The 15857-nt window shown below is 53.2% G+C and overlaps 1 protein-coding gene across 1 annotated transcript; it reads left to right on the forward strand.

Moving 5' to 3' along the window:
• The first annotated feature begins 7075 nt into the window (after positions 1–7075).
• Positions 7076–15127, forward strand: B9D2 (B9 domain containing 2). The gene is made up of 4 exons (XM_004710347.2): positions 7076–7185; positions 7676–7767; positions 11106–11231; positions 14540–15127. The coding sequence occupies exons 2-4, from the start codon at positions 7680–7682 to the stop codon at positions 14851–14853; spliced, it is 528 nt and encodes a 175-aa protein (XP_004710404.1). The 5' UTR covers positions 7076–7185; positions 7676–7679; the 3' UTR covers positions 14854–15127.
• The last annotated feature ends 730 nt before the right edge of the window (positions 15128–15857 follow it).

Raw genomic sequence — 15857 nt, forward strand, 5'->3', positions numbered from 1 at the left:
CACAGGTAGGAGTGAAGACTGGCTGAATGGCTTAGAAAATTGTTTCGGGAGTGAAGATTGGCTGAATGGCTTAGAAAATTGTTTCGGCGGTTTCTATAGCTGAACATTTCCGATGACTCAGGAATTCCACACCAGCCAGATGTGAGCAGACACACAGTCCTTCAATGGAGGCTGACGAACGGCAACCCTACCTAGGATTCCTGAGTCTGTTGATTGCCTTCTTTTTTGCCCCCACAGTTTTCCTGGCATATAGTTCACATATCAGACAATTCCGGAGTTCAATCACTAAAAGAATAATTGTAAAAAGTCTGGAAATCGTTACAGGAACAGCCAGCCTCATCTTTCTCCTACAGAACTGCTGGTGGGTTTGAACTGCTGACCCTGCAGTTAGTAGCTGGGTTAGACAGGGTTCTCTAGAGAGATAAAACCAAATTGCTGACAATTTAATATATTTATTTATAAAGAAAATTAGGTATATGACACAAGAAATGAACTGTTAAATTATATACAGGTAGATATATAATACAAGAAATGAACAGTTAAATGATAAAACACTACAAATGGCTCAGTGCAACTCACTCCCGTGAGAGAGAGTTGTGAGAGACTAGCAGTCCTTCAAGTCTAGTCTGCTGCCAGGTCTTCCTCTATTTATAGAGAGAGCTAGGCTATGTCAGCACAGCAGCCAATCACAAGGCAGGTCACCAACTGTCAGCCAGGTCACCAACCGCCAGTCCCCAGCTCCAGAGATGTCTTAAAGGGACCTCAACTTATAGTGACACAGTTCACAGGCTAAGCGTCCCACAGGTAGTGTAACCTGTAAATTGAGGCACAGAACAAGCAAGGCAGCCGCACACTGGTCCGATGATCAAAGAGCGAGAGACAAGAAAGGCGAGGCTCACCGAGCCATTTATCTCTCCACCCTTCAGTTAATCCCACTTGTGTTTATCGGCCAAGCTGGGACAATAAACTATCTCAGTAGCTCAACTTGTAACCCGTTACACCACTAGGATCCTTAGATGTGAACCTGTGTCTGAAGGAAATATGACGAGGACTCTACTCCCTAATTTATCACAGAGGGAGTCTGGAAAGCTGGTCTTCCACGATAGGAAAGCCTCTACTTTGGTAAGTTAGAGATAAAGTCCAAGTACGTGATCCTGCTTTAAAACTCATTCCCACAGATTCTCCCCTGAACCACTAGGCTGCCCTAAAGTGGGCACATGGATGATTCTGTCTCCCTATAGAAGCAGACATGATCCTTTTGCTTTCTCTTCCCATGACACCCCCCCCCCTTGTACCTTCCCCCAGTGCAGGTTTCCTCACCTGTGAGCTCAGGAACCTTACTGTAGATACCACCCACCTTGTGACCCATGTGAATATGCATGTCTTAAGGCTACCTATAAATGTCCCAAGATAGTAAAGGCTTACTCTCACTTCCACGTGAGCGCAAACTATCCCAGTACTGTGTGGCCCATCAAGAGGGGCTGAGATGAGCACGCTGCCACAAAATGCGTCTGACTCCTTTATTCACTCTCTCTGTCTTTCTTATCCTCTAAGACTTCACTATCATCTTTGTATCTCATCGCCGGGCATTTGCGCCTTCTGGCCCTTTGGTTGTTGGGGACTGGTTTCCTCCGACAAATGTCCACCCCCGCCCCCCCCAAAAAACCCAACATGAATTCCCAGCAACTAACTGTAGGGTGGATCGCTATGAGCCGGCATCTGCTTCGTGGCAGTGAGTTTGTTTCATGGGTCGGAAGGACGGATTAAGTAAACAGTGGCATCTTCTCGCCACGAGACTGTCCAGCAATGAGAATGAAAGATCGAGTGACATGTATAGAGCTGGGCGGAGGTGACCAGCACAGTGTTGAGCAGAGGCCAGAGGACACCAAAGGGGGTGCACTGCATGGGTCCACTTAGATAAAGACAACGGAGGGGTCCTTGTCCTTAGAAGCCCCTTCAATGGCTGTCCTTGGATGCACCCTGGAATACACACCTCAGGGCAATTCTGGGCATGGCTGGGCGTGACTCAAGCGGAGTTCTGGGTGCCAGGTGCATCCAGCTGGTGAAAATCAATCAAGCTGACCACCCGTGATGCTCACATGTTCCTGTATGTATTTACCCCCTTCAAAGGTTGGATCCTCAGAGACTGCGGTGGTTTGGAGTCTCAGAAGGAAAACAGCATAGCGACCACAAAGCCTGACCTCCCAGTCTCAGCCTCCAGAACTCTGAGACAACATATCCTGTCGTTGAAAGCCACCCCATTTTGGGGGGTATTTGTTACAATGGCCACAGGAAATAATCCAAGAAGGAAGCTTCTTCTCCTTCTTCTTCTTTTTTTTAATGCCCTCGTCTTGAGGAGCCCTGGGGTGTGGGTGTGGGCAGTTGGTTACGAGTTGGGCTGCCATCGGCAAGGTCCACAGTTTGAAACCACCAGCTGCTTCAGGGAGGAAAGACGGGGCTTTCTACTTCCGTAAAGAGCTGCCGTCTTGGAAAGCCGCCGGGGCACTTCCTCCCTGCCCTGTAGGACCGCTATGCAAGTCGCCATCCACACCACACATCCACCACATTCCACTCACTCCCTCACTTTGGTGGATTCTGATGACTCGCAGTAGCACTGCCATGATTGCCCTGTGGGTTTCAGAGCCTGTAAGTATTTACAGGAGAGAAAGCCTCTCTTTCCCCACAGAGAAGCTGCTGGTTTCCAACTGCTGCCTTTGCAGTGAGCAGCCCCATACCTAACCCCATTGTGGCGCCAATGCCCCTTCGCGTCCCTCTGGTTAGAAGCATGTCACTCAGGCCAACCCAGACACGAGGAGAAGGGAGTTAGGCTTCACTCCTTGAAAGGAGGCACGCTGGTGTGGCACAGTGGTTATGCACCGGGCTGCTAACTAGAAGGTCGGCAGTTCAAAACCACCAGGAGAAAGACAGGGCATTGACTTGAGGACAGTGAGCTTGGTTTGGGGTTTGGGGTTTGGGGTTTGGTATGGAACGGGTCTCCCACTTGGCTCCTCCAGCTCGCCGAGTGTGGCTCAGGAGCAGGGAGGGAGGCAGAGAGAGAGTGTGTATGTCCCACCTCCAGGGAAAAAGAAAGGAAGTTTCCAGAGTCCTCATGAGAAGGCCACGCCCACAAGGAGGCATCATTAGGCTGTGACCTGATTGACAGGCGAGACTCCACCCCTTCACTCTTCATACCCTCAAGTTGGCATGAGTTTATGTAACTACCACACCGGCCTCACACACTCCCCTACTGGTTAATATTATCAGTAAACAAGTTGCTGTCAAGTGGATTCCAACTCATGGCCATCCCTGCGCTGCCTGGATTTTCCAATGGCTGGTTTTCAGGAAATGTGGTAGTCACATAATCTGGTGTCAATTTGGGACTTGAGAGGATTAAAAGTGAAGGGGTGGAGTCTAGTCTGTCAATCTCAGGTCACGGGCAATGAAGCCTCTGTGGGCATGGCCGTCCCCTGAGGATTTGGGGAAAACTCTGGTATTTCCTCCTTGGAGGCTGGGGAAACTCTCTCTCATTACTTCACTTCCTTGAAGACTCTCTACTGACAAGGCTAACTCCCTGAGAGACATCCCTGAGAAGCCACATGGTCCAACTCTGATGCAGCCAGGACCCTGGACCCGGAGAAGCCACTTGTAGACCCCTGCCCATTCTGAGATGCTTGCAACACCACTGGATCCAAAGACTCTCTACCCACTGGCCTGCGATCGTCCTGCATTTGGGGTCATTGCATGTGATTCGTGAGTCAGAAGAGGACTTTATAGATTGGTGTCAGACATATGGGTTACGACTTATGGGTGTGGGACTGGACGGGTTGGGATGCTTTATATAAAATTCTCTCTTATACACATGAGTGTCATGAATTTGTTTCTCTAGTCTACCCGGACTTACACAAGAAGTAAGTCTCTGGGTCTTTCTTCTAAGGTGCTGCCGCCAAACTAGGTTAGCAGCTGAGCACAATGACTTGCACGACCTAGGATTTTTTTTCTCTAATAATTAAGATTACGAAAATGAGTCCCCTCCATTCCACATCCTACTTTTGAGTATTGGCTGGGCTCTTCAGAGCTCATGAGTGGTCAGCTGAACTGCAACCCTTGACCTCTCCCTCTCTGTTCTGAGCAAAACAAAGAGTGAAGACAATCAAAGACACATGGAAATAGTCAGCCCAATGAGTTAGTAGACCACCAACATCGGTCTCCAAGACTGGCATCAGATGGTGCCGGGCTCCCAGGACCAACTGCTCTGAAAGATCCTGAATGGAAGGGCACAAGGATGTGAAACAAACTTCAAATCATCTTAAAAAGACCAGTCTTAAAAATAATAATAAGGGGGTCCCTGAGTGGTGCAAACGATTAACATCCTCCGCTGCCAACCCGAAGGTTAGCGGGTCGAGGCCAGAAAGAAAGGCCTGATGACCCATTTCAAAGAAAATCAGCCATTGATGTATGTATGTATTGTGATAAGAATTGTATGAGCCCCCAATAAAAATGATTTTTTAAGAAAAATCTGCCACGGAAAACTTTATGGAGCAGAGTTCTGTGCTGACACAAGGTCACCAGGAGTTGATGGCATGGACTTGATAGCAACTGGTATTATGGGATGTTTCACTTTCACCACCCTCATCTTCCGTCCAAACAGCCTGGGGACCAGAACCCTAAATCAATACCAGACTCAATGCGGCACAAACAGCAGACATGAAAAACCCCATCCCAACCTCACACGAGACACTGACTTCTACCCTAATTATTGTGTCAAGGGGTCTCCAGACTTCCACCAGCACCCCCGGTTGCTGGACAAAGTTGTTCGAGGACAGATGAGTTTCTCTAGAACAGTCCGAATAAACGTCATCTACTAAAAAAAATAAATAAAATGTTTTAAAGACCAGGCTTGCTGTTTGGATAGAGACTGCTGGATCCCCTGAGACCTTAGCCCTTCGTCACCCTTTAAGTCTGGAAATGAACGCAGGGCCTCATTTTCAGTTACACACTGGATGATGGGTCCATAAGGTGAACATCAACACCAGGGAGGTACACACACCTTAGCATGAGCAACCAGTTGGGACCCAAAGGGCAGCATTTACCCAAGGTCAAAGCTGGGAAGCTTTAGGAAAGAAGGAGGGCTGGAGGAAGAGAAACGGGGAAACACTGGAAGTGGGGAGAATTGAAATATTATCCTACTGAATGATCGCCTTTAAACGTTTTGTGACTGCAAGTTTGCCAAGAAACTTTTGGTTTTCCATTCCACAATTCATCCACACTTTTAAAAAATTATACTTTTATTGAGGGCTCTTACATCTCTTATCACAATCCATACATGCATCCAGTGTGTCAAGCACATTTGCACATATGCCGCCATCATCATTTTCAAAGCATTCTCTTCCCACTTGAGCCTGATAGCAGCTCCCCCATTCCTTCCCCCTCCCTTGCCGGCCCCCAGAACCCTTGATAAATTATAGATTATTTTCATATCTTACATCATCCTCTGTTACCCCTCACCCACTTTTCTGTTGTTCGTCCCCCTGGGAGGAGGTTATATGTTGATCCTTGTGATTGATTTCCCCTTTCTCCCCCCACCCTCCTGGTATCTCTACTCTCATTGTTGGCCCTGAGGGGTTTATCCTGGATTCCCTGTGTTGTGGGCTCTTATCTGTAGCAGTGTGCATGTTCTGGTCTAATCTGATTTGTAAGGTAGAATTGAGGTCATGATAGTGGGGGGAAGGAAGCACCAAAGAACTAGAGGAAATTGTGTGTTTAATTGATGCTGTACTGCACCGACTGGCTCATCTCTTCCCTGTAACCCTTATGTTAGGGGATGTCCAATTGTCTACAGATGGGCCTTGGATCTCCACTCCATGTCTACCCACCCCCAATTTACATTGGGTATGATTTTGTTCTGTGTCTTAGATGCCTGGTACCTGATCCCATCAACATCTCATGATCACACAGGCTGGTGTGCTTCTTCCATGTGGGCCTTGTTGCTTGTCAGCTAGTTGGCTGCTTGTTTATCTTCAAGCCTTTAAGACCCCAGATGTTCTATCTTTTGATAGACGGGCACCATCAGCTTTCTTCACATTTGCTTACGCACCTGCTTTGTCTTCAGTGATTGCTGATTGCTGCACTTTGTGACATGGAATGCAGTCTCCACAATGTCACGACTCTGTCCACATCCCCCCTGGGTTTACCACTTCCATTTCTCCTTTCCTATCCCTTCTGGCACTCTGAGCTTTATTCCTGGATAAATGCTGCCCTTTGGATCTCGTAGCATTGATTGGTTGATTGTTCTAAGGAACGGACACCTTGCTGCTGTTACTGTCTTCCCCTTCATTTTGAGTCTGTTTTGCTAAAGTGGGGTTCATTTTCTTGCTGGACTCCCCGATTTGGCCTGAAAGAATTAGGGCCTAAGTTTCTATCTGACTAAGAAAGAGACACGGGGCGGTACAGGTATTGCTCCAAAATCCGGACTGTGTAAATGCTGTTTCCCACGCACACATGACATGGATAAATCACCCAGGGCCGTTCAGTCTTTTAAAACAGGGTTTTCCGCAGACTCCGGGAGGCTCAGTTCCTCCCTCTTTGTTCCGCCTTCTCCTTTGCTCAGAATCAGCATTAAGGGTGAAGAACGGTGGCATTTCTGAGAAAGAAGTCGCGGGCGGATTTCCCAGATCTTCAGGGGCCTGGGGAACTTAAAACACGGAAGAACCCGGTCTGGATGTGGAAGGATGGCTTCCGTGTGTGAGGCTGGGAGATGCACACACACAAGGTCTGGATTGTGATCCAGAAGGGGAGAGGGGCTTCGATGCTTATTTCGCGGAGCGGGAATAGGAGTAGTCGCTCCAGCAATCCCAGATGGCAGGTCACACACCCCCACTCCCCCAAAGGCAGCACCTCGGGCTGGAATCGGATACACAGTTTTCCTAAACTGGAGCGAGCCAGGGGGAGAACACGTCCGTCACAGCCTTGCCCCGCCCACCTAGGGCGGTGAGCACCAATTAGCGGCGCGCAAGGCGGGTGCTCGGCCCGAGAGTAAAGGCTGCTGTTGCCCTGGCAACAACCCGGGCTCCCGAAGGCGAAGGCTGTCTCCGAGGGCCGGGCCGCTCCCGTCTGCCGCTGCCAGGACGGCGCTGGGAGAGGCGGAAGGCGGGCCCAGGAAGTCGGCGTCCGTGCAGAGGAGGACAGGTCAGGCTCGAGAGCGAAGATCCCCGCCATTGGCCGCCATCCGCCGCGGCGGGCTTGGGTTTTAGCCGTTAGGCGCGCGCGGAGGGCGGAAGGACGCATGCGTGTCGGAAGGACGCATGCGTTCCCGAAGGCACTACTCAGTGCGCATGCGCCGCACGGAGCTGGGGGCGGAGCCGATCCCGGGAGGCTGGGCTTTGGCGCCTGGGGGCGGAGCCTTAGAACCCCGGGGCGGGGCTTCCTGGGCTGAGCCCCAGGTGGAGGAGAGGATGCAGGGGCTGGGTGAAGGCGAGTTAAACGTTAGCTGCCCTACTGGGCACGCGCCGTTTTCCCGGGGTGGATGGGGTCGTGGTTCAGAGCCTCAGGCGTTTGGCGAATCCGGTTGGCAATCTCTAGAAGGCCGTTTACTCGCTGAGCCACACGGAGGCTATCTGCCAGGTAGAGAAAATAAATACTACCTCACCAGGCTCTGATGGTATGTTTCCATTTCCAGGGCCATGGCGGAAGTGCACGTGATTGGACAAATCTTGGGGGCCACCGGGTTCTCGGAAAATAGCCTCTTCTGCAAGTGGGGTGTCCACACAGGTATTCCCGGCCTGGGCTGCTCTCCAGTGCCCAGAGATGCCCCGCCCCTGATCCTCCCCTTCCACCATCCTCCGGACCCAGCCCAGACCCCACCCCTGCCCACAGAGGGCCAGTCAGGCTCCCGTCTGAGTCAGTCAGTCCCTGGGGCTATGTTTCCTCCCAGGGAACACAGCTTCTAAGGACAGGAGACTTTAGGCTAGATGACTCCACTGATAATCCCCGCTTCCAGTCCTCAAGACTGTAGGCACCGCCAACACCCCTATTTAAATTTTACTTCCTCAGGGGCGTCCTGGGGCTCGCTGCCTATTTTAGCAATAGTTCTTTGGTTAACAGCGTCTGTTTGAGTTCTTCCTGTCAACGTGGAAGTTTTCCCAAGGAGCCTTGGCAGAGTGGTTACTCACCGGGTTGCCAACTGCAAGGTCAGCGGTTTGAAGCCACAAACTGACCTGAAGGAGAAACACAAGGCTTTCTGCTCCCATGAAAGGTTATAGTCGTGGAAGCGTACAGGGGCAGTTCTGCTCTGCCCTATAGGGTCGCTCTGACGCAGAGTCAACTCAACGACCACTGTGAGTTTGCTTGTTTGTTTGTTTGCTTTTGAGTGGACGTTTTCCAGAGGACAACCTGCTCTCTGCTCGTCACCATTCTCTGAGAAGGAAGGAACTGGCAGCCAGCCAAATCCATCCCCCCAGGCATAGCGGGGACTCTCAGAAGTCCCCAAGGTTCATAGCTTCCAGTCAGAGGCAGCCTGGTTAGGCCCCCATTCCACCAAGGCGGAGGTCCTGGGGCGTCTGTGTTCTCTGCTGCTGCTATAACAGAAATACCCCCAAGAGGGTCGCTCTCCCAAAGAAGAGATTTTATTTTCTCAAAATTCAGGAGGCTAGAAGGCTGAACTCAGGGGCCAGGTTTCGGGGAGGACTTTCTTTCTCTGTCTGTTCTGGAGGAAGGTCCTCGTTCTGTCAGCCTCTGCTCTCTGATTCTGGTTTTTTTTTTTTTTTGGATCTCCAATGCTTTTAATGTTGAGGAGAAACTGAACTTGAGATAGCACCTTTGCTAGAACAAACAACAACAACGAAATTAAGGATTTCTACTTGTGTTCTAGAAATAATTCTCTCAGTAGAGCTATAGCTTGTGTTTTACACTTAGACATGGCTGATGTGTTAGTCCAGGAAGACTAGAGAAACAAATTCATAGAGAAACCCATATGTGTATAGGACAGAGCTTTATATACAAGAGCAATTGACTATTGAGAAAACATCCCAGCCCAGTCCTGATCAAGTCCATAAGTCTTATATTAGCCCATATGTCTGATGCCAATCTATAAAGTCCTCTTCAGACTCACACAACACATGCAATGATGCTGAATGCAGGAAGATCACAGACCAGTGGGTAGACAATCTTGTGGATCCAGTGATGTTGTAAGCATCTCGGCACTGGCAAGGGTTTCCATGTGGCTGTTCCAGCTTAGAACACTAGCATAGTTCCAAGCGTCTCCTTAGTAGAGAGCTCCTCAGGGAGTGAGCAGAGAGAGAGTCTCCGCCCCCAAGGAGGAAATACAGGAGTTTCTAGAATCCTCAGGGGAAGGCCATGCCCACACAGTGGCCTCATTGGCTATACAATGATTGACAGGCTAGACTCCATCCCTTCACTCACAATCCTCTCAAATTGACAGCGGATGCTCTCTGTTTCTTCAGCGATCTCCTAGAGGCTTGGTGTCGATCCTGCCCCACCTCTCCGCTGCTGGTTGGCTTGTTTCATCTGGTTCAATGGCCTTCCCTGGGCCTGTCTCCTGAGCCCGACACAGACAACGTCTTCCCATGGGGCTGTGCCCGTGGAAGTGGTGGTGGTGTCAATCTTACTGGCTGAGGGTCTTCCTCTTTTTTTTGGCTGCCCCCCTGTTTTAGCGAGCATGGTCTTCCTCTCCAGGAACTGGTCTCTCCTGAGGCCATGTCCAAAGTACATGAGATGAAATCTCGCCTTCCTCGATTCTTTTTATTTTCTTTTGTTACCCCTCCCTCCACCTTCCTCAGTTCTAAGGCGCATTCTGGCTGTAGTTCTCGGCAGCCCACGGGACTTTCCTGTCTTCTTTGCCAGCACCCTATTCAAACGCTTCGATTCTTTTTGGCCTTCCTTCATCCAACGTCCAACTTTCACTTTCATGTGAAGTGACCAGAAATCACATACATGCTGGGGGTGGGAGACATATGATCTGTGACATGGAGATACGGAGTCCCCCGAGGGCCTCCCTCCCCGGCGGCTCAGAACACAATCCAGCAGGCAGAAATGAACGCAGCGATTTCAGTGAGTGGCCAGTGCCAGAGACGTAGGAAGCAGGATGGGTGGTGTGCAGAGGCCTGAGTTTCAGATGGTTGTGGGGGGGGGGGGGGGGGGGGGGGAATGGGAATTAACTGAAGAGGGAAGGATGGAAAGGAGCCGGCCATGGGGAGATGCAGGAACAGAGCTTTCTGGGCCGAGGGAAGGGCAGGTGCGATGGCCCTGAGGTGTGACGGAGCTCAGCCCATGATCGTGGAGAGACGGGACCAGTAGGCTGGAGGGCTGGGTGAGGCAAGGGCAGAGTATGGGAGGTAAGGGCAGGGAGCAGGCACTGGCCAGGCCATGGACCACGGAGAGAGTCTGTGAGCCACAGGGTGGGCATGAAGGGTCACAGAAATCCCTCTGCCATGGTGCGGATGCCGACTCACGGGGACCCCGGAGGCCGGAGGCCAACTGCCCCACCGGGTCGTCAAGGCTATCAACCTTTATGGAAGCAGACCACCTCCTTGTTCTCCTGAGGAGCAGCTGGCGGGTTCGAACTTCTGACCTTGCCGCTGGCAGCCCAACTCATAATCAGGACACCACCAGGAAGCCAGATGAAAGTCATTGCCTACCATGATGAGCAGAGCATGTAGGGAGTTCTCAGTGCATCCCCCCTCCTACCCCCCTTTGCAGCGCTCCGATGGCGGGTACTCGGGCCCTCCTCTTAGTCCTTCGTTGAGGCTTCTCAATAGGGGGTGGGAGTAGTCAGCAGGTGACCCCGAATGCACTGTGCACCAGGCACTGTTCTGGGCGCCTTGTCTGGCATGGCACATCTCGTCTTCTCGAGAAACAAGGAGGAACGAGTTCATATCACAACCGCGTTACAGATGGGAAGACGGAGGCAGAGAAGGGTAACTGGCTGCAGGTCATGGGCAGGAAGAGTTAGTGGGGCTGGAACCCAGGCATTTGATGTCAGACTGTGCTTTGTAACCCCTGTCCTCAAACGCTAGGGAGAGGCCAGATCCTACAGCCAGCACGGTGTCACTTCTCCCTGCCCCCCTCAGTGTCCCCGGCTTTTCCCACAGGGGCGGCATGGAAGCTCCTGTCTGGCTTACAGGAGGGTCAAACGCAGGTGGACACGCCCCAAGTGGGGGACATGGCCTATTGGTCCCACCCAATCGACCTGCACTTTGCCACCAAAGGCCTTCAAGGTGAGTTTGGGGAGTGGACCCCCACCAGGCTGAGGGGAGGGAGACAAGGTGGGGGAGCAGGGACGGGTAATTAGACTGGAGCTGCTGGGGATCCCAAAATTGAGGGCCTGGTGCAGAGGGGGAGGGGAATGAGAGGAGGCTTTGGGTGAAGAGGCCGAAGGAGAGTGGAGGTGAGGTCTGGAGGGTGGGTGGGACGCTCCTGGGCAGCTTGTCAGAAGGCACTTCTGGGCGGCAGGAAATGCCAGTTCTTGGGGAGGCACAGATAGCAGGCCTGACCTATAAAACCCCAACCAGAACTGCCCTGGTGGATTTCCGAGCCTTTTACATCTTGACAGAAGTAGACAGCCTCATCTTTCTCCCATGGGGCTGCTCGTGGGTTCGAACTGCTGACCTTAAGGTTAACAGTACAACCCACGACACTGCCAGGGCTCGTTGGCCCAGGGACAGACTTGGACAACGTGCCACTTAAGCGAACAGTTTAACCACATCTGCCAGTTTGTGGTACGGTAGTGGCTTGTGTGTTCCTGTGCTGCTGGCCGCGATGCCACCAGCATTTCACACACCAGCAGCGTCCCCCCCCCAGAGTGGACAGGTCACAGCAGAGCTTCCGGCCAAAGAGGCGACTAGGAAGGAGTGGCTGCCCCCGTCGGAAGGATTAGCCACTGAAGGCTAGCTCCGGAATAGCTGCCAAGCATTCAAGTCTGAGGACGCATCCAGAGTGGAATGTTGACGCGCAGAGCGTTTCCTGAGCGCCTGGCCAGCGTTAGGTGTTGCCAGGACGGTGTCGAGGACTGGGCCCCAGCCCCGTTCTCGCAGGGCTCCCCATCCTGTGGATGAGACGATCACAGCTCGGGGGGGCTGGATGGTGGTCCTGGGGGTTGTGGGAGCCCAGAAGAGGTGCCTGGCCCCGTGAGGGAGATCCGGGAGGGCTCCCTGGAGGAGGCGACGTTGGCGTGAAGGGGGCGTTAGGAACAACGAGGCTGAGGCCTGGAAGAGGCACAGAGAGCTGGAGAAGGCTCAAAGGAAGAGGGGCCAGGGGCACTGGAAGGACTGAGGGAGCGGGGGAGGGCAGTGGGGCTGGGTCATGCAGGGCCTCCAGTGCCAGGCTGGGGAGGCACGGGAGCCTGGGCAGGTGATGCACAAGTTGGATTTCACGTCGAGTGATTCCTAGAGATGGCTGGTCTTCTGGCTGCCAAGTAGGTGATGAGTTGGGAAAATGAGACCCACAGCTCCCCCCTCCGGTGTTGACGTCCCCTCTGCCTCCCGGCATGTGACCCTCCTGGAAGTCCTACCACAGGTCAAGTCCACCTCTCACCTACATGGTGACAGGGGCCTCTCCCCGGCTCTTCCTGGTCCCTGGGGGGTCTCCTTGTGTCTTGGCATATATCTCCCCCCACCGGTGCTCCTTTTAGCCTGCCTGTCCAGTCTCTCTTCTATCCCATGGGAGACAGACTCAAGACACCCCTACACAAATCCTGCCTCCTGACTGTCAGGAAGACGATGCATCCCCAGATGGCAGTAGAACCACTGTTGTAGAGGCTAGGGTTTACAACACGCATTTTAGGGCATGCTGGGGAACCCACGATCCACTTCATACCCTGCCTCTCACCTTGTCCCCACCTATCTCCCTTGGCTCACTGCTCCAGCCTCCCTGGCCCCACCAGGCACACTCCCCCTCAGAGCCTCTGCACATGCTGTCCCATCAGCTGGACATGCTCTTCCTCCAAATGTCCACACCTGTGGCCTGCTCCCTTCCTCTGCTCACATGTCCCCTCCTCAGTGGGCCACCTCTTAGTAAAACTGCCCCCCCACCTGCCCCACCCTGTCTAATTCTTCTCCCTCTGGCGGCAGCCTGTCATTTTCTGAGTTACCAGGCTCCTTGTCAAGGGTGTCAGCTTTTCAAGGGCAGGGTTCCTGTCTGCTTCGCTCAAGGGGGCAGAAGGGAGGGGCTCAGCACGGAGGATGGACCTCTAGGGCACCCACCCACGGCCAGGCTGAAGCCCACTGGGGGCCGCCGGGGAGGGGGAGAAGGAGGCTCCCAGCTGATGGTGTAAAGGGGATTGCAGAATAAAAGAAGATACCCCCACCTCCAGGGAGGGAAGAAGAGGACAGAGGAGGGCTTAGGGAGGGAGGGGCCCTCCAGGACAAGGTCCAAGGTACTAATCTGGGGCCTGGGGAAGCTGAGATAGGGACATAGCAGAGCCCACGGCCCAGGGACCGGATCTGAAAGGTCTTGATTGTTAGGACCGCAGCTGGGAGCCATGGGAGAGTTTTGAGCAGAAGAGGAACATGGATTTTTTTTTTTGGGGGGGGGGGAGGGAATCCCTTTGGTGCCTGTGTGGTGGGGGATGAGGGACTAAGGAAGTGAAAAACTAAGCAGGCTGGTGGCATCGTGGACTAAGCACTAGACTGTAACCACAAGATCAGCAGTTTGAGTCCACCAGCCACTAGGTGGGAGAAAGATGAGGCTTTCTACTCCTGTAAAGAGTTACCGTCCCATCCCCTCACAGAAGGGTCTCAAGGAGGAGACGAGCCAGTCAGGGTGCAGTATAGCACAGTGGAACGTACAACTTTCCTCTAGTTCTTTAATGCTCCCCTCCACCTCCACTATCATGACTCCAATTCTACCTTACACACTAGATCATAGCATGTACACGGTACAGATAAGGGCTGCAAACACAGGGAGTCCAGGACAGATAAAGCGCTCAGGACCAATAATGAGTAGCCATACCAGGAGGGGAAGGGAAGGTGGAGGGAGAAAGGGAGAATCGAACGCAATGATCTACCTTTAACCCCCTCCCAGGGGGATGGACAACAGAAAAGTGGGTGAAGGGAGACATCAGTCAGTGTAAGACATGAAAAAATAATTTACAAATTATCAAGGGTTCATGAGGGAGGAAGGGTTGCGGGGGGAGGGGAAAATGAGAAGCTGATACCAAAGGCTCAAGTAGAAAGAATATGATTTGAGAATGATGATGGCAACAAATGTACTTAACACGATGGATGTATGGATTGTGATACGGTAAGTTCTACGAGCCCCCAATGAAATGATTAAAAAAGAAAAAATGGAGTTGCCGTCCTAGAAACCCACAAGTGTGGTTCTCTGTTCCGTAGGGTCACTGTGAGAGGAATCCACCGATCATTGGTCATTGCAAAGAGTGTGCTTTGTTTATGTGTTTTGAGGCTGGGTTAGAACCTGGAGCAGTGCACCTAGTGCAGGGGAGGGAGCCAGGTATCAAGGTTGTGGGGTCCAGGTGCAGGCTGGGCCCTGCTCACCTCTCCATTATTTGCTCCCTCCTGTCTTGCAGGCTGGCCCCGGCTGCACTTCCAGGTGTGGTCCCAGGACAGCTTTGGCCGCTGCCAACTTGCTGGCTATGGCTTTTGCCATGTACCCAGCAGCCCAGGCACCCATCAACTGGACTGCCCCACATGGCGACCCCTGGGCAGCTGGCGGGAACAGCTGGCTCGGGTCTTCGTGGGTGGCGGGCCACAGCTACTGCACGGGAACACCATCTACAGCGGGGCTGATCGCTACCGCCTGCACACAACTGCCGGTGGCACTGTTCACCTCCAGCTCGGCCTGCTGCTACGCCACTTTGACCGCTATGGTGTGGAGTGCTAAGGGGCCCTCCTGTCAGTATCTGGCCCCCTCCCCGGCCTGGATACCTGGTGAGGAGCAGGATGGCGCAGTGGTCAGGAGCATGGGGCCTGGAGTTCAGCCTCTGCATGTGTGGCAGGTCTCCAGAGGGACTTCAAAGCCTGGGGTTGTGCCCTTTGGCCTCAGCTTTCCTCTCTGTAAAATGGGGGCTGTGGGGAGCAGCATGGGGCTAACATGGGGCATGTCAATAAAGGTGCTTTCAGGGGCCCCTGGCTCCTGGAGTGTTATATGACCTGTGCCCCAGCATCTGGCAGCAATGCTTCCCCTCTAACTCCCATTCCACCCTGCAGCCCCCTACTATGAGCACTTCTCTGGATACCTGCCACTGCCCCCCTCTCCCACACCTCTGGCTATCCCCTGTCCCCTCTCTCCTTTGGATACCTGCATTTGCCCACATGCAAACCCCCCACCTATCCTCTGACTGCCCCCCCTTCTGGATACCATGACCCTGACCCCCCCTCACACTCGTCTATCTTCTGATCTGCTCTTATAACCCCACCTCTAACCCCCTTCTCCCACACTCCTATCCTCTGACCCCCCACACCCCCGCCTCCTAGACAACCTGCCTTTGACCTCCTCTCCCACACGCATGTCTATCCCCCACCCCCTCTGTCCTTCTGGACACCTGCTTTGGATGCCCGCCCCCAAACTCCCACCTATCCTCTGACCCCCCTCACCTAGACACCCCTCCTTTGATCTCTCCCACTGCCCTCTCCTTGTGGACACTTGCTCACCGTGGCCCTACCCTTTGGCTGACTCACGCCCGTCCATCTTTCTGCATCCGCTCCGGGTGCCCCTCCTCTGAGCCCTGTGTCCCCTCTTTCGATCGAGCCCTTCCCAGGAGTCCTCATCCTCTGTGACCCCGGACTCCGGCCGCCAGGAGGCAGCACCCCGCCTGTGGGGCGGAGCCGGGTGCCGCCCCTTCCCCCCCGGGGTTGGAGGGACCCCCCTCGTAGCCCGCCCACGCG

The sequence above is a fragment of the Echinops telfairi genome, unplaced genomic scaffold, assembly GCF_000313985.2.
Source record: "Echinops telfairi isolate 266 unplaced genomic scaffold, ASM31398v2 ScPeMD7_655;HRSCAF=1070, whole genome shotgun sequence".
NCBI lineage: Eukaryota > Metazoa > Chordata > Mammalia > Afrosoricida > Tenrecidae > Echinops > Echinops telfairi.